This window comes from Elgaria multicarinata, chromosome 13, assembly GCF_023053635.1.
Source record: "Elgaria multicarinata webbii isolate HBS135686 ecotype San Diego chromosome 13, rElgMul1.1.pri, whole genome shotgun sequence".
In the NCBI taxonomy this organism is placed as follows: Eukaryota; Metazoa; Chordata; class Lepidosauria; order Squamata; family Anguidae; genus Elgaria; species Elgaria multicarinata.
The window spans coordinates 27,428,657-27,455,741 of record NC_086183.1 but is presented as its reverse complement, the minus strand read 5'-3'; the positions used below and the strand labels follow the sequence as shown (position 1 = coordinate 27,455,741).

At 43.6% G+C, this 27,085-nt stretch overlaps 2 protein-coding genes across 2 annotated transcripts; both read left to right on the top strand.

Annotated features, from left to right (window-relative positions):
- Positions 1-10,597: 10,597 nt before the first annotated feature.
- LOC134407796 (adenosine receptor A2b-like) lies at positions 10,598-13,378 on the top strand. The gene is made up of 2 exons (XM_063139742.1): positions 10,598-10,923; positions 12,640-13,378. The coding sequence occupies exons 1-2, from the start codon at positions 10,598-10,600 to the stop codon at positions 13,376-13,378; spliced, it is 1,065 nt and encodes a 354-aa protein (XP_062995812.1).
- A 3,251-nt stretch (positions 13,379-16,629) lies between these two features.
- Positions 16,630-26,939, top strand: RPS19 (ribosomal protein S19). Its single transcript, XM_063140214.1, has 6 exons — positions 16,630-16,652; positions 18,466-18,536; positions 21,152-21,252; positions 23,912-24,095; positions 25,069-25,123; positions 26,871-26,939. The coding sequence occupies exons 2-6, from the start codon at positions 18,466-18,468 to the stop codon at positions 26,895-26,897; spliced, it is 438 nt and encodes a 145-aa protein (XP_062996284.1). The 5' UTR covers positions 16,630-16,652; the 3' UTR covers positions 26,898-26,939.
- Positions 26,940-27,085: the final 146 nt, after the last annotated feature.

Below are 27,085 nucleotides of genomic sequence, written 5' to 3'. Positions count from 1 at the left end.
GTTTGTTCTCTCTTTATTCGTTAGTTGGTGGGGTGGGGGTGGGCGCTTCAAATCAATACTTAGCAATACTTAGAGGCACACTCAAATTACACACCCACTTACACACAAACACCCCTCCACACACACACACATACCTTTGGAACAGACCCATTGAAATCAATGGGACTTGATTTCCGGTGCCTGTCTTCTCACCGAATATTTATTTATTTATTTATTGCATTTTACACCACCCAATAGTCGAAGCTCTCTGGGCAGTTCACAAAAGTTAAAACCATCAAATACAATTCCGATTATTATTATTATTATTATTATTATTATTATTATTATTATTATTATTATTTATTTATTTATATAGCACCATCGATGTACATGGTGCTGTACAGACAACACAGTAAATAGCAAGACCCTGCCGCATAGGCTTACAATCTAATAAAGTTGTAGTAAACAATAAGGAGGGAAAGAGAATGCAAACAGGCACAGGGAAGTGTAAACAGGCACCGGGAGGGGTGAAGCTAACAGTATAGAGTCAGAACAAACTCAAAGTTTAAAAGCTATAGGGAAAAGAAAAGTTTTTAGCTGTGTTTTAAAAGCTGTGATTGAGTTGGTAGTTCTCAAGTGTTCTGGAAGAGCATTCCAGGCATGAGGGGCAGCAGAGGAAAATGGACGAAGCCGAGCAAGGGAAGTAGAGACCCTTGGGCAGGCGAGAAGCATGGCATCAGAGGAGCGAAGAGCACGAGCGGGGCAATAGTGTGAGATGAGAGAGGAGAGATAGGCAGGAGCTAGACCGTGAAAAGCTTTGAAGGTCAACAGGAGAAGTTTATATTGGATTCTGGAGTGAATTGGGAGCCAATGAAGAGATTTCAGAAGCGGAGTGACATGGTCAGAGCGGCGGGCCAGGAAGATGATCTTAGCGGCAGAGTGGTGGACAGAGACCAGCGGACTGATGTGAGATGAGGGGAGGCCAGAGAGAAGGAGGTTGCAGTAGTCCAACCGAGAGATAACCAGTGCGTGAACGAGAGTCTTGGCAGAAGAGACAGACAAAAATGGTCGAATCCTGGCAATATTATACAGGAAGAAACGACAAGATTTAGCTACTGCCTCGATATGAGGAATAAAGGAGATATAAAGGAGAATATAAAACAAACATCAGTATAAAGCCCAATATAAAAGCACAACCAGGATAAAACCGAGCAGCAATGCAGAGATTTCTACAGGTTTAATATACAGATTTAAAACAGCAAAAGACTAAGATGATAAACTGTTAAAATACTGGGAAAATATTGAGGTTCATCAGACGAGCGTTTTATTGCACACTCGCTACTGCCCACTTACGGATGTTTGTGTTATTATGGTTTTCAGTTTTGTTTTGCAAACTGTCCAGAAAGCTTCTGTTAATGAGCGGTATAAAAATGCTCTCAATAAATAATAAAAACTCTGGTGCTGCATTGTTTCTGCTGGAATTTGTTTGATAGTTTTATTCTGGGATTATTACTGTATTTTAATCCTCTGCTGTTCGTAAATTGCCCAGAGAACACAGTTGTTGAAAGAGATCAACTACATAAGGGGGGAGGGGGAATCCAAAATATTAAATCTTTCCAAGCAACACCTATTATTATTATTATTATTATTATTATTTTATATAGCACCAACAATGTCATTGGTGCTGTACAAAATATACAAATAAAACAGCAATACCCTGCCTAGAGGCTTGCAATCTAAAATCACATTAAAACATATGAAGGTGGGGGGAAGGGGTTCACAAAGCAGAAATAAGAGAATAAGAGAATACCTAATTCCAATAAGTTACAAACAGTTGCCATTTTTTAAAATAAGAAACCCTTTTCACCCTTTGCTATCTGCAAGACCTCCAGCCTAGTCTGAATAGGATTATATGTGTTCATATTCATATAGACCAGCCTTCCTCAACCTGGGGCTCTCCAGAGGTGTTGGACTACAACTCCCAGAATGCCTGGCTGGGGCATTCTGGGAGATGCAGTCCAACACATCTGGAGCACCCCAGGTTGAGGAAGGCTGATATAGACACACAGAGGTTCTGGTATATGGGTCCTTATATACGTAAATTGAGGGGCATCATCAGTGACACCCCCCCACAAAAAATAGTGGCTTTTCCATGGGGCTCGCTTACTCCTTTCCTTCCCAAAACCTCATTGGTTGCCCAGCAGTTTCTCAGTTTGGAATTCCTAAAAGGCAACAACAGGAATTTAGAATGTTTTCACTTCCGTGAAAAAGGGCAGCAAACCCAGCCAGTAACTGCTCAGAGTTGTTGGAGCTGTTTGGCTTTCTCTGTCCACCGCTTTCGCAGTTCCAAACCATTTGCTCCCTTGCTGCTCCTGCATAGTCTCTGTGTGCTCCTTACCTTTCCTAGGAACAAGAACAACTGCTGAAAGAAGGATTTCAGCAGAAGGCCAGAGAGATGGAAAAAATAATCCAACATCTCAAGGACAAGAAATTCATCACAGAACTTATATTAGGAGCAGTGCTCCCACCGTTGGTATCTTTGGGAGGACAGGCTTTGATAAATATAATAGATGTCAGTTTTGCAAATCTTTCCAGGGCTGCAAATGGAGCAAATCTTTCCAGGGCTGCAAATGGAGCAAATCTTTCCAGGGCTGCAAATGGAGCAAATTTTTCTAGGGCTGCCAAAGGATTCAAATCAATAGTTCCAACATTGGATGGAGAGGGTCTGCTTGAAAGCATCCTGCTTGAATGTGTTCTCAAGTGCCCTCAAATAAATAAGGATGAGTGAAAACAGTATCTAGAGCCATGACTAAACCAGGCCTATATCCCAAGATTTTCCCGGGATCATCCCTGTGCATCCAAATGACACACAGGGGATCCCGGGAGCAGGCAGGGACGACCCCTCCATTTGCCTGGGATAATCCTTAGGTCTTGCTAAGGCCTAAATCTCTTTAGTCAGAATGTAAGAGTTATATTTTAAAGAGAAATCACAGGGAGTTCTTTCCCTGCAGTCTCAGCCTGCCTTTCTCCTGGCTCAGCAGTTTCTGTATTTCTCTTTTTTCTCTGCTCCTCCTAACATTTGGGCTGTGTCCAGCCAGAGACAGCTTAGATTTATTCAGACTTGAAATCTGTTCTCTTAGTGCAAAAAATCAGCCTTGAAATATATGCAATATATACATATCAACATATCACAAGTCCATTTCCTTCAAGGCTAAGAAGCCAGAGCCGGCTAAACGCATCTGGAATTCAGTTGAGGCCTTTGTGGCGGGTGTATATGCCTGGAGACCCTGTCTTATAAGGCCACAGTGAGCAGGCTTTATGCTTGTGGGATCTACTTTGTTTTTCACTAGAGCCCCAAGGCCTAGCCACTGGAGTCAGGTACAAAACAGTGGCTCAGGAAGGCAGATGTAAGACCACTAACACTGAGTCATTTCTAAAACTTCCTAATGACACCAATGGCCATCAGGACATTTTTTCTAATGTTTACTTGAAATCCCCATTTAATGTCACGTTGGTTCAGGTTGTTCCATCATCTGTATGCAGCCCATCAGATGTTGGAAGATGGCCATTATATCAACTCTTTCTCTTCTCCAAGCTAAACATACCCAGCTCCTTCAGCCTTTTATTCTGTATAGTTTGTAAAATCCTCAGCAGAGTATTCCCAGGATTTTCTCTGTGCGCAAGAAAAGCTCACAATGTTAAATAATATAAAATACTGATATACTTTTTTTTAAAAAAAATTAAGAAGTGGGAAAAGGGGAATTAAGTTGCTGCTTTTCTTCTTCTCCTCCTCCTTTCTCATATCTGCCAATTTGGCAGTGGGATTATTTTGTTGAGTCTAATGAGTCTCCTGTTTCCAGGGAGGGCAGTTAGCAATCTGTACAGGCCTGTGAATATTGGCAGGCTCCAAATAAACTTGCCACACTTATTGGTGCATTTCTTTCCCCTGATGTGTTGTATTCACCCCCACCCCAACCCCCAATCATTAGGAAAATGGCCAGACTGGATGGGGTTCCAATTTAGATAGGCACCCAAAGCACTCAGGGGAAGATTGAATTTGTTCATGGAGGGGAAAGGGTGCAACTCATTGCTACCCATTCCCCAAGGCGCATTGTAATATGAAGTGTAAGTGCTTAACCTGAACTGGACTCCACATCCTGGGGAAGGTAAAAGTAGAAATCCGTCGAGGGTTTTTAGCCGTGCACTCGATACGTTTTTATTTCAATAGGATTTTAATGGAATTTTAAAAACTCTTCTGGCTGTTGTTTTTATAACGGTTTTACTTTCTCAATTTTTATTGAATTAGAGTTGTGTTTTTATTGATGCAAATCGCTTTGGGGGCCCTTAGGGGAGCTGCAAAGCAGTACATCGGTATTTCAAATTTATTTGAAAATAAACAAATTTATTTACTTGCCATTTAAAACGTCTCAGTGGCTTGATTTGCTGAAATGTATACCCTGCTTAGGCGAATCCTACAAACAGCTCCCTGCAAGGGAATTTGTGGCTTGTGGTTTTCCACCCATTCTTTGGATAGAACAGTCACCTTGAAAGTAAATCCCACAGGTTTTTCTTAAAAGATAACAGCATCACATGCTCACATATAAAAACCAAAGTTAAAACTCTGAAGAACTAATTCTCCAACTACTTCCCTGGATCCTCCAGATGTTAGAGGCATAGTGCAAAATATCTTCCATTCCTTTTGCCCTGAAACCCAAACGTAGTTATTCAGAGTCTTTATTGGTCACCATGCCTGTGTTAAAGTTGCTTATTCCAGTCTGTTCATACTTCCCTCTTACCTTTGTTATTTCCCCCATGTTTCAAGTAACTACGATTTATCTCACTATATTACCTGTTTCTTCCTTTTATGTCTGAATTCTAAGCACAAAACCAGCACATCTCCTATTCTCGTAGGGTGACCATATGGAAAGGGGGACAGGGCTCCTGTATCTTTAACAGTTGTATTCCAAAGGGAATTTCAGCAGATGTCAATTGTATGCATGCAGCACTTGGTGCAATTCCCTCTTCCTCACAACAGTTAAAGCTGCAGGAGCCCTGCAGCTTTAACTGTTGTGAGGAAGAGGGAATTTCACCAGGTGCTGCATGCATACAAATGACACCTGCTGAAATTCCCTTTTCTGCACAAGTGTTAAAGATACAGGAGCCCTGTCCTCCTTTTCATATGGTCACCCTAATTCTTGTATTATCCCAGGTATGCCTGGTTTTTATTTTTCCCCTACTTTCCAAGTTACTTCTCATTTGCCATTTTCCAGGCCCGACTGGACTCATGCTAATTTAGCTGATAGGATTGGATTTAAACCCCTAAGGTTTATGTAGCTACACGACTCAGAATCAAGTTACGCCAGACAGCTGTTCCTCACTTTTTCCTTCCTCCAATTTACATACCCCTCCCCAACACGTACAGAAATCCAAATTATAAATAATTTGGGAGAAGTATTTTATATGTAAAGCTAACAAAATGTTTATTGTTATAATTTATATATTTTTCTGACTGCTGGAACGAGGTTCTCGAATCTAGAGTGGCGAAAACTAGAAATAGAATAGGCAGGAAAATAGCTGTCCTGCACTGCCCTCTCGTGGACACAGACCAGATGGTACTTGACCGCACATGGATGTAAACTGATATTTCTCTGCTGTTTTATCAATGATTGCTGTTACCTGCAGGGGTGGGTAACTTGCGGCCTACGACTCCCATCGGCCCTAGCCTGTGATGGATGATGGTTGTAGGCCAAAATATCTGGAGAGGTACAAATTTCCCATTCCTGGTTTAGGGGCATCTAAAACAGTTACCATCTGAACCTATTGCATTGGAGAATGAGGTGTCTCTTTCTCCCCTCTTCTTCCTTTTGGGTCAAGTGCAGGCTAAGATTACTTAAGCGGATTCAGTATTATTTCCTTAGAGCAAGAGATTAACCTTAAAAGATATGCACTAATAAACAGCACAGCTATGAGCATGTTCAGAATCAATCTCCCTCAGTGCGGAGTAGCCACAGTTAGCCAGCTCCAAGCATCTCGAACTCAGAGCTTCTCTACATTAAGCAAAAATCTTACATTCTTACCAGCCTTTCTTCTTCCACAGTCTTTCCAGGTTTATGATGGGCTCCTTTAGATGGTGAAAAAGTGATTTGGAAAACTTCCTTTCTCAGTAATGCTCTATATGTTGATTGAAACAGCTCCATCTAGTGGCTATATTATAGTGCTATGTCAGCATTACACACTACATTACTTTTTATTTCGGCTTATCTCCTAACTTTTTGAAAGCGGGATAATTTTTTGCCCCTGCCCCGTTTGGCTTCAGCCCCACCCACTACCCTAAGAGCTTCTCCAAAATAGAATTCAGTCCTTGTGCTGAAAGAGGTTCTGCACCCCTGATATAGATGTCAAACAACATTGAGAACAAGGTCATACCCTGCAGAACACCATAGCTCAATTGCCAAGGAGCCCAGGAATAGCCACCTAGGATTACTCTCTGAAACTGACCCTGCCGAAAGGACCAGAACCACCATTACACAGTGTCTCTACCAGTGATCAACCCACAGAGCTAGTCCCAAAGGACACAGTGGTTGATGGTATCAAAAGCCAGTGAGACATTTGAGCAGAATTTACAGGGTCACACACCCTCTGCCTCTCTCTAGATAATCCATCAGGGTGGCCGAGGCTTATTAAATCCAAAAACCAAGCCAAGAGCAATTCCCCTGGCTGCCAGTCTGTTTTGGGGTCCAATTGAAAGTGCCAGTTCTTATGGGATGAGGCCCTGCTCCTCTTATGGAGAGGAGTAAAAAATAGCCAAAGGCAAGGGTGGAACCAAGTAACCGTCAACAATAATATTAGTAAAAGTTTTATTAAAGTGCCAGGTGCCTACGCGTTTCGAACGCGGTTGCGTTCTTCCTCAGGGCTTTATCTAAAAAACAAAGAAGTCCTTTGTATCATAATATTTACAATTAGAGGCATTTTACAAGAGGCATTTTCAATTATAAATTTTTAAAATACAGATACTTGTAAAATGCCTCTAATTGCTATAATGCTTGTCATGCTACCTATCTATCACTAGTGGTCGCTAGAGTGGTCTTTGCACAGCTAACAGCTCTATGACAGTGCTTACTTACATCTCTTGGGAAAGAAAGCCCCCCCCCTTTTTTTAAATCCCTGTGATTCCAATTCTATAGGGCCAGGAAAACTGGAAAAAAATAGGCCCAGTTCACTGAGAACCCCTTGCATGTTGCAAGTTAGCACTGAAATGGAAAAACACTTATTTATTGTAATGTGACTTGCAAAGTCCCCAGTGGACTGTTCCCTTGATTTTTAATGTGTGCAAGAAAAGCTCACAACATTAAATACTACAAAATTAAGAACTGGGGAATTAGTGAGAGACAAGGTTGCTATTTATTTATTTTTAACTTCCTCAAACCTGCCAGTTTTGGCAGTGGGATTATCTTGTTGATTCTAATGGGTCTCTGGTTTCCAGGGAGGGCAGTTAGCAATCTGTGCAGAACTGTGCATATTGACAAGCTTATCTCACTTACTGGTGTATATATTTTCTCCAATGTGCTGCATTTCCCCCTGAAATAATTAGGAAAATAATTAGGAAAATGGTCAGAATTTATGCGGTTCCAATTTAGATATTTATCTGATTTGGGGGGTTATCATCAGAGACATATAATGTTCATGAAAGGGGAAACTGGCACTCAATCCCATTCTTTCCCCAAGACATTTGCAATACTAACATAAGTGTTTAACCCGAATCACATCCCATGCTCTGCAGAAGGACAACACAGAAACCAAGCATTTGGGTTGCTTCCGGATGGAGGGGACCTCGCGCTAACAATCAAATTGCATTTTGCAAGTATTCTGTGTTTTCGTCCTCAATGAGTTTTTTGCTGATAAGAAAACAGGTGGAAGCAGCAGTAGAAAAGCATGGGACTGCTAAAATTGAAAACATCTGGATCACAGACACACACACACACCGTAAAATACGGGGCAGTGCGTTTGCACAACAGATGTTGTGACTTTTCCCCACAGAGGAGTTGCTCCAGATCCTGGATCATTTTGGTTGTCCTTTCCTGCACCTTTTCCAGCTCCACAATATATTTTTTGAGGTGCAGTGACCAAAGCTATGGACAATCTTACCAGTGTAATAACACTGATGCCTGAAAAGGGAATGTCTTACCTTTAACTTGCAGAAGTGCCCCTCCCCCCTTCCTTTGCCTATGCTTGCTACATGCCAGATGCAAATTCCTCAATGAAGAAAGAGTAAAAGTTCAAAGCCCATGTGTGTAAGCCATGACCAATGAAATGTATACTCCTTAGCTCACTAGCGACACTGACCAATAGAATGTTGACCCATTGATAAAAGCTAGCAAAACTGACCAATGGAAATACTAACTCACTTTTTGAAACCAAAGACTAATATATGTGTGTGAAACGTATTGAAAGGTGTGCTTGATTTGCGGCCTGTCGCCTGGCTGCAGCTCAGGAAATAAAATTAAGTTAGATCCTCCACCCCTGTGTGCTTTATTGGACGTAGCGCGCCGGGCAACAGGCACTCCTGTCCTTATAGTGGCCAGCAACACCATAGATTGCATCACGTCATTTTGATATTAGCAGCTTCATTTTCTATTCCTTTCCCAACAATCTCCAATATGGAATTTGCCTTTTTCACAGCTGCTGTGCTCTGGGTCGATATTTTTATCAAGTTACCCAGCACAACACCAAGGCAGCTTCCAGAAGGAGAGGTCCTAGCATTAACAATCAGAAGGCATTGTGCAAATACTCTGCCTTTTCTTTCTTAGGGAGCAATCCTATGTGCCCTAGACAGCATCTGGGGAGACAGGATTGTTCAGATTCTTGGCTCCAAGTGTGCAGACAGATCTCCGAGTTGGGAGCCAAGAAACCCAGCTCTCTGCCTTGTCCCCCTTATAGCTGGGGTGGAGAGAACTGCACCGGCTACTTTTCTGCACTCACAAAATGGAGCTCAGAAATGGGGGAAAGGAGGCGTTCCCAGGGAACAGGGCGGTGCGTTACACTGTTTCCTAGTGTTGCCCCAGCTTCCTTCTCTGAGGCCGTGGCTCAGTAATAGAGCATCTGCTTTAATAATAATAATAATAATAATAATAATAATAATAATAATAATAATATATTTCTTACCTGCCTCTCCATTTTGATCGAGGCAGGGAACAACAGTAAATATGAAATTTATAAAACTGAATTAAAACATAATATACATTGTTAAAACATCCTACAAACATTCTAAAAACATCCTAAAATTCCACTGGATAGGCCTGCGGGGAGAGATCAGTCTTTATAGCTTTCTTGAATGCTAATAAACTGTTAAGTTGACGGGTCTCCTCCGGCAGACCATTCCACAGTCTGGGAGCAGCAGAAGAGAAGGTCCTCTGGGTAATACCCATCAACCTAACTTTGACTGACTGAAGTAGATTCTTCCCAGAGGACCTGAGTGTGTGGGGCGGATTGTACGGGAGAAGGCGATCCCGCAGGTAGCCTGGACCCAAACCATGTAGGGCTTTAAAGGTGATAACCAACACTTTATACTTCATGCTTTGCAAGCAGAAGGTCCCAGTTTCGATCCCTGGCATCTCCAGGTAGGGCAGGAAAAAATCCTGCCTGAAACACTGGGGAACTGCTGCCAATCAGAGTAGACAGTACTGGGCTACATGGATCAATGGTCTGACCCATCTTACTTTCACCTCTGGGTAAACTGGTTTTTAACAGGCTTGTTCAGACACACTAAGCCATGGTTAGGCCACTTCTGCAGCAAAATGTTAGTGAGCATGTTTAAACTATGGTTAGGAATGGTCCAATGCCTATAGCTGTCTCCTTCTGGTCCTGGCTACTGGGTAATTGTATAAGCGGTTATCAAAATGTTCATAAACATCAGCTTTCCCCAGCCTGGTGCCCTCCAGGTGTGTTGGATTGCAACTCACATCACACCCCATTGGTCATGCTGGCTGGGGATGATGGGAGTTGTAGTCCAACACACCTGGAGGGTGCCAAGTTAGGGAAGGCTGATATACATTTATACACGTGCAAGCGAGCTAAATGTTAAAAATACAATCTGCACATCTGACTCTTCACATGTGTAATGTTGATGCTGAACACTTTGGGATTGGGGACAATCGAACTTTGAGCATCCGTGTGAGAATTTCCATTTGCAAGTTTTATATTTGACGTCAGGATTGTGTTACCATGCAGATTCATTCAAGCTTCGGCATTGATTGCCTTGCCCTAGGGATATGCCTCTAATCCATGAGCGTTAATGCATCAGCCCACGTCAAGAGCTACCTTGTACCTGAGGCAGGTCTGATCTCTTTGCCGGCTGAATGCTCAGCAAACAGAGATGGGTTTGGTTTATCCTTTTCACAATGGCAGGGCAGAGCGGGAGCTGGCACTGGGTGAAAGACATGTAATGCATGGAGAGGTCTGAACCTGGACCCTGGATGCTTCATTGCGATGTAAGAGAAGTAACTTCCACGCATTCGGTCCCTGGTGGGAACAGACCTGTTTGAAGAGGATCTTCTCCTGCAGGGATAAGAGACTGACTCTGTTGTCCGGAGGAAGGTGATCTACCATAACAACCACCCTCATGGGTGTCTACTTCGGTTTTGCTGTTCTTGAAGGCGTCCTGGCCATGGCCATTATTGCCATCAACCTGCTGGTATGCGCCACGGTCTACCTGCACAAGGAGCTGAGGGGCATCACCAACTACCTGATCGTGTGCCTGGCAGTGGCCGACCTCGGGGTGGGAGCCTTGGCCATCCCCTTCTCCGTGGTGCTCAGCATGGAATATACCCTGTGCTTCTACGCGTGTCTCTTCCTCACTTGCTTCCCACTGGTCACCACCCAGTTCTCCATCCTCCTCCTCCTGGTCATTGCCATCAACGCCCACCTGAAGATCAAACTGCCCAACAGGCAAGTCAAAAGCTCTTTTTCCCGGAATTTGGGGGTGTGAAGTTTGTGTTTGGGAGAGCCACGATCTAGGCCCATGGCCAATTTTTTTTAAGGGTTCTGCAAATGCCAGTGCACCATTTGAACCGCTAATGCATTCAAAACAGAGGGACTATATGTACAGCCTTCCCATGGAGGCTTCACGTGGGAACATAAGCTGCCTTAGACTGAATCAGATCATAGGTCCGTCTAGACTAATATTGCCAACACTGACTGGCAGCAGCTCTCCCGGATTTCAGGCAGGAAGTTTTCCTGCCCTACCTGGAGATACCAGGGATTGGATCTGAAACCTTCTGCATGCAAAGCAGGTGTTCTGCCACTGAGCTACGGCCCCTCCCGGTATCCTTACGCTGGAAACCGACAGATTTTTGTCAGAGAAGTGAAATCAGGTTGGAAGAGGGATTGCTGCTTCCCCCGCCCACAACCCAAATTGTACCCATGCCTGGAAAGGGCAGGTGGGTACTCATCTTACTTTCGCCTCTGGTAAACTGTTTTTTAATGGGCATGTTCAGACGACACAGTAAACCATGGTTAGGCAGCTTATCCTTTTGCAACAAATTGTTAGCATGTTTAAACCGTGGTTAAGAACGATTCACATGACACTCTAAGCAATATAATGTTTAGCTCAAAATGCTGTCGACTGAACAAGGTCAATATAATTTCTTTTCCTACAGCGGAAAAAAGAAAAAGATGTCTGCACTTAATAGGAAATAATCCCTCTCTCAAGCAGCTATCAATCCTCCCTTAAAAAGATTGTCTGTCTCAATCCTTATTTTCCCATTCTTGTAAATAATACACCTGCCTTTCCCAGGCATGAATACAATTCAGATTGGGGGGGAAAGGTGTAACTACCCAACCAACAAATTCAAGCTGATCTCCTGTCTGTCATGTTGCTCGCTAGCTGGGTCTCAGTGCATGTATCTGCTTTAAACTCAGAGAGCAGAACAACGCAACAGATTGTTTTTCCCCTTCACTCTGGAGTTGTGGACTGAGATGGAGAGTGGCCCATGGGAGCCTGCTAGAAAGGAGCTTTCTTCCACCGAGGAGAAGGCTATCAATGGCTACTAGTCCTGATGGCTATGTGCTACCTCCAGTATCCAAGGCAGTAAGCCTATAGGCACCAGTTGCTGGGGAACATGGGTGGGAAGATGCTGTTGCACTGTGACCTGCTTATTGGTCCCTGGTCAACAGCTGGTTGGCCACTGTGTGAACAGAGCTTTGAACTAGATGGACCCTTGGTCTGATCCAGCAGGGCTCTTCTGATGTCCTTTTGTCCTGTACTTGGGACAAAATTCACACAACTGGTTCACTATGAGCAGTTTTTGACCCTATCTGACAGATTCAGAAGCAAATGTAGCCAATAAATAAAATTTCCCAATGACCTGCTGTTATGAAAGTCCTCGGAGCAGATCATGGAAGTGGCTACATCAGCAGGGATTTTAATGTACATCATCTAATTGTTCAGTGGGGCGCTTGTGTGTGTGTTTATTTGGACCCCGAAGCATCACATAGGTAAATCTTTCTCAGGTTTCCTGTCCACCCAAAGACCTTGGCTGGATAAGCAAGAGGGGAGAACAGAAGGCCGTGTACTTGACTGGCTTGATGTTGTAGGTTCAACAAAGGCAAAGTGATTAATGCTCCTAACTCACATGACACTTACAAGGTTCTTTCCTTGGACAGCTACGCCATGCATGTGAAGAAGGTCTGGGTGATGATCCTTGTGGCCTTCTGCTGGTTGCTATCACTGCTGATAGGCCTCTCACCAATGATGGGCTGGAACCGCTTTCAGCAGTACGCAGAGACAAACAACAAGACGTTGGCTTTCAGCTTCCCCTCTGAGAGAGCCGCCTTCGTCGTCATAGCCAGAGACATCCCTTATGGAAGATTCCTCTCTAAGGTCTATTCAAAGCGACGGAATTTCAGCTACAATGAAATCCATGAAGGACACCTGGTCCCCTGTTCCTTCACCTCCATTTTCAGCCCCGAGTATCTGGTCTACTTTGTCTTCTTTACCTGCACCCTGCTGCCACTGGCAGCCATGCTGGGCATCTACGCTGACCTCTTCCGGGTAGTCCGTGGCCATTTCCGGTCCCAGGCTCTTTGGCCTGCCAAGAGAAGGGAAATCCAGATGGCCCGCACCCTCTTCCTCTTGGTCGGCGTCTTCTGCGTTTGCTGGGGGCCGCTGCATGTCATCTACTGCGTTCAGCTCCTGTGCCCCAGGTGCCAGCGGTACGAATCATTGGACCGCCTGGCAGTGTTGCTCTCCCACCTGAACTCCTTGGCCAACCCACTGGTTTATGCCCTGAGGAAGAAGGACTTTGCATTGGCCCTGCGGTCTGTATTCCTCTATCGTGTCCTGCGCTGGCCAAGACTCAAGGCCTGCTGTTGCTCCAGACACAAAGTCCATCCCCAGGCTTGAACTGGGAAAGTATCACTCGAATGCTAGGAGTTGTAGGACTTTTATCTGTCTAAACATGAATAGGATTGTGGCCTTACTCTTCCTATGAACCAGCACAGCTATCTTTGGGTTTATTAGGCTTTGAAAAATACTGCAATTAGCCATTCAGACTGTATCAACCAGAGGAAGAACATTTTCAATCATCTGAAAAGGGACCTTGCACTGAGGTTCCCCTCCAAATGCTAGTCAATCCCCACAATTTGGCCTCAATTGTCTCTTTTTTAACCTAGTGCACTACTTAAAATTAATCTCTGGCCTTGTTTAACATAAGGACTGTCATGTTTCTCTGCACTTCTGCTCTGTGCCACCTCAGGAACCTGTGTGTGTTGCCAAAAGCAAGAGGCAGATCAGAGTTAGTGCCGGCATTTGTGTTTTCAGAAATGGAGGTCAGCCATTGCTTCTCTATTCCAAAATGCGTTGCTAGGTGTAATTGGATATTTACAACACCTACCACAGGCTCATTCATTCAGACTGCAAATCTCCGAGACTGGGGGCTTCTCCACACGGGGCTCTTATCCTGCAATTGAGATTGGTGACTCACGGAAGTTTGTGGGACTTTTACATTATGTTGTAACCCTCCAGGGCCTCTTCCATGCTTTGAGAAATATTAAGGAGTCAGAAGTCCTTGCTGATCTACTGCACATCACCCCAAGATCTACCAGTTCTACCTTTTCCCCATCCTGCTGTGGAGGCCTTTAAAGCAAAGGCAGAATTTAAATGCAGTAAATAAACCCAGTGTTGACTCCATTTGGGGGGTCCTTGGCAAGTTGCCCCCGGTTAATTACCCAGCCTAAGTAGGCTCACTTCCTTACTACTTGCCATCTCTCCCTATTCACTTGCCCTCTCCCTCTGGGTCCAAGCCACACCACTGCCCAGGAGGAAAGGACAAAACAAGTGGAACCTGTTCCTCCTTCTACTTGCTCTTAGAGATACAAGGTAAACCCGCAGGAACAGCAAGGGGGAGAAGGAGCAAAGTACTGAGTCCACTGCCAGGGTGTGGGCCTCAGCCGGTGCCCAACAATGCCGACCCCTGCCGTTGGCTCTGAATCAGCCAAGGAAGACAAGACACCATTTATTTTGTGGAAGAGATAATTTTGTCAGGTGCACCTTATCATACAAAGGTTTTAAACACCTGCGCTTGGTGAAACTTCCTCTTCTAAATGATGTGAACAATTAAAGGCTCAGGATCCCAGTTCTCCTTTGCATCCAGCCATCCTTCCTTCATGTATTTCTCTCTGTGTACTTTGTCTACCTTTGAGTGTCTTCAGCTAAGTGCAATAGATAGAGGCCCACTTAAGACGGCAATAGGAAAATCGCTTCCGCCCACAAAGCAATTATTGAAAATGAGAGAGTTGAACTGCACAGAGCTATTGAATATTGTGGCATTAAAGCACATAATGGACATCAGCGAATGTCGATAAACCCATTATTTAAACAAAGGCTAAGGCTTGGCCCTCGGTATTTTTAGAACTTAAATAAAGCTAATGAAATTGATTCTGTTTAAAACTCAACACAATCAACTTGACTTTTATCTTTGAGAAGTAAAATAGTCAAGAAAGAAAGGACCCACAAGAAAAATTGGGAAGGAGTGTCAGAGAAAGGTGGTTTTCTGTTATTGATCTTTGGTTCTGCTAACGCTACAATCTTCAGCGGTCAAATAATTGAAATCCAGGGTTCTTGGCGTGTAATATGGCTCTTCCTATTACCTTTTTACCAGCTATGTGCCTTTTAGAGCGATATAACAGGCATAAATCAACAGTTGAAGACGGAATTGCTGCACAATGCAGCTGCTAGCACAACCATTCAGAAAGTGCAGTTATTCTTTCTCTCCTTAATTGATTTTCTGTGATAAGGAAAAGGACAGAAGCAGAGGGGAAACACAGGTTACGAGTGAAAGAAGTTGTTGTCCGGTTCCCCCCATAAAATACAGTGAATAAGGCAGGGTGATGGCACCAATAAAAAAATGTCTGGAAGAACCCAATGCCTTCCGATTGGTCGCACTAGATCTACACCAAGCAGGATATAACACTTTGAAAACCGTTTGAAATTCAGTGTGTCCTGGGCCAGAACAGTTGTCAAAACTGTTATGAACCGTTATAAAGCACTAGTGTAGATCCTGCCTTGGACTCCATATAGTTGGGGGTCCTAAAGGAGCACAAATATGAAATTGCATGCAATTTCTTGATAAAATCAGTCTCCTTTCCAAAGGACTGAAAGGCAGTCAATACAATACCTATGTTTTAAAAGAGTTCTGAGAGGAGCTAAAAGAATTGCAGGCCCATTAACCTACCTGATTTGGGGCGGGGGGTGGGGAGCTGGTGAAAAGCTCAGTTAAATCCAGATTTATTAAATATACATAAAACAAACACCAAGCCTAACTTGAAGAAAAATTACCGTACCTTCAGCGAAGGAATGCCCTAACTTACCAAACTTTTAAAATTCTTTAGAAGGGTCAACGAACATAGAGTTAAGAGTGATCTGTTACACGTTTCTAAAGAGGTAAGGTGTGATATGTGGATGCCCTATGCCTGAGGGATACTACATAAGGTGGGCTGGTTGGGGAATGCTGGGAGTTGTAGGAAACCCCCCCTTCTAAACATGCATATGATTGCACGTAAATCACCTTTTCCTCATGGTGGCTGGGGGATGCTGGGAGTTGCAAGACTTTTTTTCTGGCTAAACATGCATAGATTGCACTCTAAATCACCTTTTCCCCAACCAAATGCGTTGGATGACATTGGTGCTGTAATGCGTTGGATGACATTGGGGATGATGGGAGCTGTAATTGAACATATTTTGAAGGGCACCAGATTGTGGAAGGCTGATTTAAACGAGCAAAAAAAGGCTACTCCCAGGAAAAGAGCCTTTTAAAATCGCCTTGCACTCTATCGATCAGTTGAAATGAAAAGCGGCCATCAATGTCCCACGCCCCTAGTGGCCATCCGTGGTAACGCGCCCTCAAAAAAGGAAAAGGGGGGAAAGGAATGAGCTCAACTTCCGCCCTTCAGTGGGCAAAAAGCATCTACAACTTCCGCCTCCGCAAGCTGCTTTCGACGCTTGGTGAGAAGTCAGCGCGGCGCCCTCCTCCCTGCGCGGCAGGGATTGGACGGCCGTCAGGTCTCGCGGCTTACTATTGGCCGAGCACGCCTCGCGGTGCTTGGAGCCCTGTGAGAAGCGGTTGGGGAACCCCGCGCGTCCTCTTTTTCCTGCCCGGGAGCACAGAGGCAGCAGCACGGTGAGCGGTGGGGGAAAGCGCGGCTAGGCCTAGATCCCCGACGTGGGGTTCTTAGCGGCCCCGGATAACGCCGGCAGGGGCGGCTTCCTCTCCCCCATCCCTTCTGCGCGGTATGGTCCGGCCTCGCTTGCGCGTTGCGCCGCCCCGTCTCTCGAGCAGGCCGCGGCCATGCGGGTGGGAGCGCCGTTCCCAGGGTGGGTGAAGGGGAGCCGGTAATAGGTCTGTTGAGGTGGGGAGGTTAGGTGGCTGCTAGGCCTGCCCTGCGCTGGATATTCGGTTGGACGCCAGGAAAAATAATAATAATAAAAATCAAAACAAATACCTTTTCATGGTTGCTTGATTTGCCCGAAAGAAGGTATTACCTGCCTGTGGATTTTGGAGTTACTATACATCAAGTATAAAGGTGTCTTATGCTCTGACTTAACCACGAGGAAACTACATTTGCTTTTGTCGTTATTTATCTTGCTCTACTCTTGAGAGCTCAGGGCGGCTAATAGCAATTTACTGCCCCATCCTGTGTATATTTACTGACAAGTCACTTCCACTGTGCCCTATGGGGCTTCCTCCTAAGTGTAATCCTACATATGTCTCACTAATACGCTGATTTCCTTCCAGTATGAGTTAATATCCAATAAAGAGCTGATAATGGTAATTAGTAAAAATAAATAATAAACTCTGCAATGATTGGGAGCGGTGAAGCGTTAAACAGGAACTGTTCTTAAAGATCTGGGTTTTAAAATATTTTGTAAAAGTCTTTGAAAACCCATCCATTAAATTACGATTATAAATATGGCTTTGTAGTTCTAATTGTAGAACTAAGAATGGAAAAATCCTGGTTTTTAAACCCAAATACAAACAACTACACACTTGGTATTAGAGATCCTTACCTTCCTCTTTAAATGAAAGAGAAACAATGTGTATATAATAATTATTGATGGTGATGGTTGTTTTATATGGTGCTCTACAGAGTAAGACATATCCTTACCTCAGCTACATATTGCTATTACTAGGATGACCATATGAAAAGGAGGACAGGGCTCCTGTATCTTTAACAGTTGTATTGAAAAAGGAATTTCAGCAGGTGTCATTTGTATATATGGGAAACCTGGTGAAATTTCCTCTTCATGACACCAGTTAAAGCTGCAGGTGCCCTGCCCTCTTTTAAATCTGGTCACTCTAGTATAACTCCTGCACCTTTAACTGTGATGATGAAGAACGAATTTCACCAGGTTCTCTATATATACAAATGACACCTGCTGAAATTCCTTTTTCTATGCAACTATTAAAGATACAGGAACCCTGCCCTCTTTTTCATATGGTCACCCTAGCTATTACTTAACTCTAAAACCACAGAAACATTTTTATCTCCTTGCTTACGAGCTCACAATCTAATATATATGATACAAAAGGAAAGGATATATGGAGAAAGAAGAGCAAAGCAAGTGTTGGAGCAGATGTACCTTGACTGGCTTTTCAGTGAGACCAGGTTCCATGATGATATTCATGGGAAGCAAGGATGCTGCCTCTCAATCTCCTGGACAGTGACAAAGGCAGTGTGTGCCTCTTATTAACTCAGCAAACCCGGGATCACTGGCAGTTGGAGCAGATCCTTATTTCTAGCAGGAAGGAAGCAAACTCCCTGCAGTTGCTCCCTCTTTGGCCAGTGGATGTGCCAACACTTGTTCTTCCTGGGAAGCAGGGAGATCTCCTGGTCTCCTTCAGCTCTGATTAAGCTTCCTCAAGGGTGTGCAGCAGCAAATAGTCTTTCTAAACTGGCATCACATACTTTTTTTGCCGTTTATTCCTTCTGCAGATGCCTGGCGTAACTGTGAAAGACGTGAACCAGCAGGAATTTGTGAGGGCCCTCGCAGCCTTCCTGAAAAAGTAAGTTGCCTGAACAGTGAAATGGCAATTAAGATCAATTTTACTGTCCCAAATGAAAACCCTAGCATGTCTGCTAGCAGAAACACTGGTAGCCGTGCTCACGGGACTCTATAGTTGGACATCTCAGCCAGTGCTGATCAGGAGCAAAATTCAAACAATGTAAGTTGCCTGGTTGTGAGTCACCTGAAGCTTTTGGGGGAATGTTTGAATGAAAAGAATATAAATACAGTTGGTTGACGCTGTGCCTGCTTGGTGTCATATCAGTGGGAATTACTTCTAAGATTTGTGCAGAGGGAGGTTGGCAGATTTGTGGAGGGGGCTGTGACTGGTGCTTCTGTGCTTTGAATATATGTTAAGAGAGAATGAATGGGTGAATAAAGGGGAGAGAGTGAAGGAGGTAAAGGGCCTCCACCCACTGTTGTCTGTATGCAGCCCCCCAGCCCCTTCCCCCAAAGGATAGAAGTATTCTTTTATGAGAGAAGGTGGCTGCTTCTATTAAGATGCCTGCCATCTAAGATATCAGTAAATGAACCTTCCAATAAAAAAAAGTCAGTTATCCAGTTGATCAGGGCTGTCCTTTCAGTTGATCAGGTTTTTAATGTCTAATCTTTGTTAACCACTCTGGGAGTCTTGGCTGAAGAACAATTTATTTTTTTAAAAAAAATAATGATTTGAGGGATGAATAAATTAATAATCAATTAAATTAACTGATCATTTAAATATTGGGTCCTAAGGGTACCCATTGGGATCTGTGTAAGTCAGGGTGCAGCTTATGAAGAACAGTCCAAAATGGCTGCAGTTCTGTGAAGAACGGCCCCAAAACTTGATGTTGTGCAGACTTCTACTGTTACTTTCTACTGTTAGTTTTTCCCTACCCTGTGCCTGCTTACCCTTCCCTGTACCTGTTGGCATTCTCTTCCCCTCCTTATTGTTTTACTATGATTTTATTAGATTGTAAGCCTATGCGGCAGAGTCTTGCTATTTACTGTTTTACTCTGTACAGCACCATGTACATTGATGGTGCTATATAAATAAATAATAATAATAATAATAGTTAGTTTTGCTCAGTGGCTTTGGCCTCTGGGCCAGGAGGAGGGAGTTTCGAGGAACATTCCTTAGAATGTATTTCATGGCCTGGGTAATTGGCTGTGCCCAGCACTCTCCATCTTCTGAAGCTATCTTCTGAAGCTGTACCTGTGGGTTATCAGTTTAGTTTGAGTATCCAAGGTCGTGCTAATTGGGATGTTGATCTGTTTCAGCTGTGGAAACAGCCTGGCGAGGGATGGGGTGCCAATGACCCAAGTGGGGCATAGAATTGGCTAAAGTGAGTCATGAGGCCTGCAGGCCTGGAAAAAGGGGAGCAGCCAGGGGAGCAGCCAGGGGGCCAGGCAACTTCCATGGATTTACGCGTGGGTAGAGTGGGAGAACCCTGGTGAGCTGGGTAAATGCTTGGTTTTAGATAGGTTTCTTATATTTAAGTGTCTGGACATTCCAGGGAAATCTGCTTGCCTTTAAGGCGTGGTTTTGGGTGGGCTAGAGTGTTATTTGATTGCTTTTTGATATTGCCTGTTGTGAAGTCTGTTTTTAAATTCTTACCCCATGCTTTTCCTGCCCCTTACCCCCTTTTAATATCCTATTGTCTGTGTAATTTGTGTTTGACTGAGGCCTTACATGTTAGTTTTAGTGTCTGTAAATAAACTGCTTCAGTCCTTAAGTGTGTGTGTGTGTGTGTGGTTTTATTTATTTATTTATTACATTTTTATACCGCCCAATAGCCGAAGCTCTCTGGGCGGTTCACAAAAACCCTATTTCCCAGAGGGCTAGCTCTTCCTTACTAAGGTCAGGGCTAGGGAGGGGGCTACCTGGGAATCTAGATATTTGGTCCGGGAACCTACCTTGCAGGGTTGTTGGGTGGACCCCAGCCTTCCTTCACAGGGCTGCCCAGGATTAGTTGAGCCTAGATCCCACCCATACTGGTTAGGAATGATGGGAGATCTGGAGGGTACCAGTTTGAGGAAGGCTGACATTGGAGCTGCCTTAGAAGCATTTCTTCTCTCGAACAGGACGGAATGCCTCTTCTAGCATAGTGTCTGCTTTGATGCATGTGTGCATCAAATTATTTATTAATTAAAACATTTGTACCCCACCCTATTATCACTGGGATCTCAGGGTGGCATACAGATAAAATCAGAACAATATAAACAAATAATTTACACAGCTAAAAATGCATTAAATGTGAACAAAATTAAAACTGGTAGAATTTTTTTAAAGCAATAAAACAATTAAAAACCATGTGTAACCATGGAGAATTTAGCGGTTTGATTAAAATGAGTGAGGTGTTTGTTTGTTTTTGGACTGGGCTATGTGCTATGTGACTGGGGTAAGTTACCAGTACTCCTGTATGTGGGATCTCTTGCCTGAAGCTGTTCATCCAGGCCCTACCGGTTAAACTTGAACCTCATTGTGGGTAGGAGAAAAAGAAGAATCTCCTCTCTCCCGATGTGGCGATACCATAAATGTGTGTGGATTGCCTGTGGGAAAAGGAGCACCTTGGGTAAAGGTATAATTGATGCTTATTTGTATGGTGATCACTCACGTTTGAATTGTTTTTGCAGGTCAGGTAAACTGAAGGTACCTGAATGGGTAGACACAGTCAAACTAGCCAAACACAAGGAACTGGCTCCCTATGATGAGAACTGGTTCTACACCAGAGCTGGTAAGCAATTGTGTCTAGCAGCATGCAAACATGGCGCAATTTCTAATTTTAAGACCACTTTCTATTAAATTTATATTCCACCTTTCCTCCAAGGAGCCCAAGGCGGCATACATAATCCTCTCCATTTTATCCTCAAAACAGCCCATTGAGGTAGAATAGGCTGAGAGTCAGTGACTGGGCCAAAATCACCCAGTGAGCTTCAGGACCAAGTAGGGATTAGAATCCAGGTTCCAGTCCAACACTAATCACTACACCACACTGGCTCCGTGACTGTCCATATCAATGTTGTGTTGCATGAGAAAGGCCACAGTTAAATTTAGTTGGGCACCAGTTTTAGAAGTGTAGTGTGTTAAAGCCCTGGTTTGCCTACATACAGTGTCCTGAGAATGAGGTGCAAAATGTAAGTGCTTGACACACTTCACATACATTGTTGTTATTAAATTAACAAATTAAAATGCTTCCCTTTCCCCAAGAACCTTACAGTGAGAGAGGAAAGGGGAGGTACGTACAAAAAGGAATGCATGTGAACAAATAGTTAACATACCTTAGTTTCAGTAAACGTTACAATGATCTTGTAAAATTGGCCATTGGTTCATCCCCCTCCCACACACACATTTCAGATGGGGGTTTGCTGAAGCTGAGAGAGGGGTGCTTCCTTAAGGCCCTCCCACCAAATGTATAATTTAGCTTGGATTTGAACCAGGAACTTCGATGTTATGCTTCTAAATGTTGCACCACATCAATCCTTAAAGCCTTAGTTCTACATAGGTGATGGCTTCTTGTGGAATAATCCACACACTGTGCTGGGAACAAGCCCTATTGCTACTGTCTCTAGATCGAACCCTGAGGACTGGGAAAGTCTTGTTGCATCTGGCAGTTCCAATAGTATAGGATTGGAGCAAAAAGTTCCTTTTCTATTTCTATTGATAGGGAGAACCTGTCTTCCTTGGGCAGTGCGGTGTCCCTTCTCCTGCAGCTGCTATAACCATCCTTGCTGTGCCTGGGGCCCACTTCAGGGTGGGTGGATGGACGAGACACAACATGCAGTAACAGGATGGCCGTGTTAAAGGTTCTTTCTCCTTCCCCCACATGCTAACTTCTTCAGTGCCAGATGTAGGGTATGAGGGGGTTTACTACCTGTTTGTGGTAGTGCGTTTTCTAGCCCAGTCTCAGGTTCTCCACTTGATCATTACATCGCAGATAATGTCGTCATTTTCTTAGCCTATAGCTGCCAACAATTTTCACATTTGATTGGCAGCTGGAGTCGCATCCATTTAGATGGCATGCTGGACAGGTCTTGAGCCCCCATGCACAAATGTCCCATTAGGAGCTTAAATGTCCCTGTAGGAGAATAAGGTGCTTGCTTGCTTGCTCTTTTGCTTCTAATGCCGTAATCTTTCAGGGACTATTGCTGAAGGTCCTACCAACATGCCACTGTTGGGTGTTGAGTGACATTCTTGAGAATTGGTATAGTAACATTGTCACAGGCCCAAGTTCTTTGCTTTTGATTCGCCTTTGGTTTGAAAGAAGATACAAACAAGTATTGGTAGTCAGCCAAGCAATCTGTCTTGGCTTTCTTCCCTCTGCCTAACCCACCCTCAAGGCCCAAAATAGTTTTGTTCTTGACTTTAAACAGATCCTTGAAGCAGTTGGAGAGCTTTAGAGTTGCTTTGTGTGGAGGCCTTGCGCTGTTCTTTCACATGGCATAAGAATTTATCCTCAAACGTGCCCATCTGTTTGCGTTCACGATAAATAACACAAACCAATTTTCTGTCTGGCTTTTTAAATGCATCTGCTGCGGCGAGTATTTTGCAGGGAAGCCCTGATGTCCGACGTGCCTTTCCCTTGTACTACTGCTGCGGTTATGTCTATTAAGCACCATATTCCCTGTTGTTGTTTCGCAGCTGTAACTGTTTTAGTGAAATGTCGGGTTGGGAGGTTGGCTCTTGGCTTGCGGGCATATAGCCTCAGGCTGTCTCTTGTTTTGTCTGTGCATGAATGGTGCCCCCAGAGGAGGAAGCAGGTGGTTCTGTATAAAAGCAGCCATGGTGATAAAAAAAAAACACCGCTCTGTCCTTCCTGCTGTCTTCTACAATATCTTGTAGTCCCATTCTAGGTATAAATAGAGGATTTTAATGCTGTTATTGTTTTCAAGTAATGTCTACAAGGCGATGCCCTGTTTCTCTGGAACTGCTGCACTAATGCTCTTTCAGCTAGGTGGTCTTTGGCTGACAACAGTTGGTGCTCCTATAGTCATTAATAGTTCACACGTTGCTTTTAGCTACTTTTTGTGGGCCCCTTCATTAACAGGAGCAATTTATTCAGCCATGCAAACAGATTAGTGTAAGCCGGGAGCTCGGAGGCTTTGGCTCTAGCAACCTTCACGATCTGGCAGATTAGCTTTGTCATTTCGCTTGGCTGAAATTGTCAGTTCCCAGTTTGAATGGTATGCTGCTCACATGAGTAGATCATTCCTGTATGTAAAAGGGCCTGTAAGTAATGCCCAAGGCAACCTGTGGATTTTGAAAATGATCCGCCTGGGAAACTTATTTTGCCTCTAAATCTGCTTTAGGGGGACTTAACGTGCAAATATTTTGGTTGAAATCATAAGTGTCATAAATCGGAAGTGTCAGGAAATCATCTCGTCTTCTTTTTGCAGCATCCACAGCCCGCCACCTGTATCTCCGTGGTGGTGCCGGAGTAGGCTCCATGACCAAGATCTATGGAGGCCGCCAGCGCAATGGTGTGATGCCCAGCCACTTCAGCCGGGGCTCCAAGAGCGTTGCCAGGAGGGTGCTTCAGGCTTTGGAAGGGCTCAAAATGGTCGAGAAGGACCAGGATGGGTGAGTTACTAACAGATGTGAAAAACATGCATAGCCTAAGTGACTACTCGTATAAGAGATCATGGCAACCTGCTACGATTGTATTAACATATCTGTTTACATGTATGTGATGACATAGTGGACTCCATCTATTGTAAGGATCTCCCAAGACTTTTGGACCAGTGAGCACATCTGAAATTTTGAGGAAATGATTGGGAACTGTGACAAAATAGCTGTTCTGCTGGCAGATCCCCTCCCCCTTTTTTTTCTTTTAGCTTTAAGAGGAAGTTGGCATATGTTTCAAAGTCAAGTACTGGCCTCTAGCCACCACCTTTTCCTGAAAATTCCTTTAGGCCCAGAGGTACGCTAGGAAAGTGAAGATAGTGGCTGGTGGGCCTGTACTTGGCTTTGAAACGTGCTTTGATTGCCAAGCAAGCACATATCTATATCTATATCTATATATGACAAATAGAAGGCTTCGTGGGCACTATCTTGGAGACTCCGTATCATGTGGAACCTCCTAATTCAGAGGCAGTATACCACTGAATACCAGTTGCTGGGGCGCTATATAGCAGGAGAATGCTGCTATTTTTATTCCCTGCTGGAAAGCATCAGACTGGAAACAGAATGCTGGATTAATTGGCCGTTTGGCCAGATCCAATAAGACTGTTGACTAAAGTGTGCACTACTTTGGTAGAATAACTTCCCCCAAATTCTTACTTTCAATTTTTTGCTGCAATGCCTGTGTAGTTACGTTTGGAGAGGAATCTTACATTGAAATAAGCCTTGTTGTATCTACGGAAAAAGTCTAAAGCCTCAGCCTAATATATTGGATGGTTTTTTTTTGTGGGGGGTGGCAGTTTGGGGGAGAAGTGCAGGCTCCTTTAAAAAAAAGTCTTAATCTGCTGGGTGATTGTAATGTTGCAGAGTGGCCCACAGTGCCAGGTTTACTTTTAAAAACGAAACACTGACGTGGTCACTGGGTTTCTTTCAGAGGTCGCAAGCTTACTCCTCAGGGACAGAGAGATCTGGACAGGATTGCTGGACAGGTAACCTCTTTACATAATGATAATTCTAGAAGTGTAGTCATATTAGTTTGTTGCAATGATACTGACAGTTTTGTGGCAGCTTAAAGCAGGTTTGTAAATAGCTTCTTGCCTGTAGCAGTAAGAACTGCCTCTAGGAAACCAGGCTGGAAATCTTTAGGAAATAGTATTCTTTCTCCTCCCTCCCACCTTTTATTTTTTTTTAATTCACAGATAATTAACCTAGTCAATGTAGGCAGGCTGCATCTGATTTAGGAAGTAGCCTCTTGCCTATGAAATTGTATGCCACAAAACATGTATTGCCCTTTAAGGTGCCACAAACATCTTCTGTTGCTTTACACAGAAATCCCCTATTTCAGTATGGCCTCTTCCACAAGAACTGTTTTTGGGTCTCTTTTTCATGTGATCCTGCTTCACTCCAATTCTGTATTGGCAGTGATGTCCTGGAGTTACAACATGGGAGTACAACAGTCCTTGTTCTGTTGGTGTAGAAGGGGCTGATGAGATATAAATAAATAATAATAATAATAATGTAGTGTTAAGAAAGGGAACGCTTGAAACAAGCTGTAATGCATTTTCTGAGTCGCTTAAAGAATCCTCATTTCCTAAAAAATTGCACACACTCTTATTTTAAAAGCTCTATAATGAAAGCAAAACTAAGCATGTGAGAAATACATGAAGCAGAATCCGCAACTTAAAAGAGCATTTCAACAAAACTACTACCAGGGCATAAAGTAAACCCTTAACACCCTCACTTTCCAAATCTCATTAGAAACAGTTGTGTATCTTTCCACCGCTTAGGGTTTGTTCTTAAAACTTGTACTTGATGATCTGTCCCCAATAAAACTCTTAACAGCCCCAGTGCCATCAGATAAAGTGCTGAAATGATGGCGCATTAACCAGCTCTGAGTTGACATTTACAATGTACTGCGGATGAATTATTCCTCACAAATGGTTGCTCTTACAAATACGTGGAATTTATTAAGTGGAGCTTCTCCAAACAAGTATCAAAGTGAAAAATCGCATACACTTGACAGATCCCTCTCATTTTTAACTGAGCTGGAGTATGAATCAAATTGAATATCCTGAATTTTTTCTTATCAGTTCTAAAGATATAGCAGTCCATAAAAAGAACAGGTTGATGGGTCCAAGTTCAGCTGCTGGTTACCTTAACAGAGGCCGGAAACTTGAATTCATCTTTACATGATTCTTAGAGGGCAAGCCTGTGTGTTCTAATGAGGCATGGATTTCTCTGTTGAGTTGTGAGTGATTTGAACCAAAATGCACAGCTAGATTTCAGCTCCTTATAGTCTGTTGCCTCTGTGCTGCCTTGATAAACTTACAGTGTTGCGGGCCAGTGGATGATGATGATGTGAGATTGTAGCATCATAATTCCACATGGCACTGATGTGCCTTTTCTTCTGAGCTACTAGAGATTAAAGTGTGTGCTGCTAGAAGGGGTTTCTGTGGTTCTTGTGCAAAGCTCCAAACTGGCCACCTTGAGGGGGTGGATGTGGTTGTTCATCAAAATTTCACCCAAAGCATGGTACACACAAAGTATATATGGTTGCAACAGTCAGGCCATAGATGAAAGATGTTGAAATGAAGCCACATTCTTAATGGGAAGGGATACATGATTTGAGTATCAGGAAGCTGTTCTTACTGTAGGAAACTTGATAATAGACCAAATATAAGCTCTTCTTCGCTTGCGTGTATCTCTGTGACAACCCTTTTCTCTTTTCTTTTCTAGGTGGCAGCCGCAAACAAGAAACATTAAAATGAATTTCAGTTTAAAAATAAAGTTCTTTATTTACTGATACTGTGTGTTCATTTTCGTGAAAGACTCCCTTGTCCCACCTTGTCCATTACAGGGTTCAGCCCTTTGTAGTATCTAAGGCTTAACCGTAAAGCATCCACACCATTTCAAACTTGTCTTTGTAACGATGAGGACTAGAAACTTCAAAA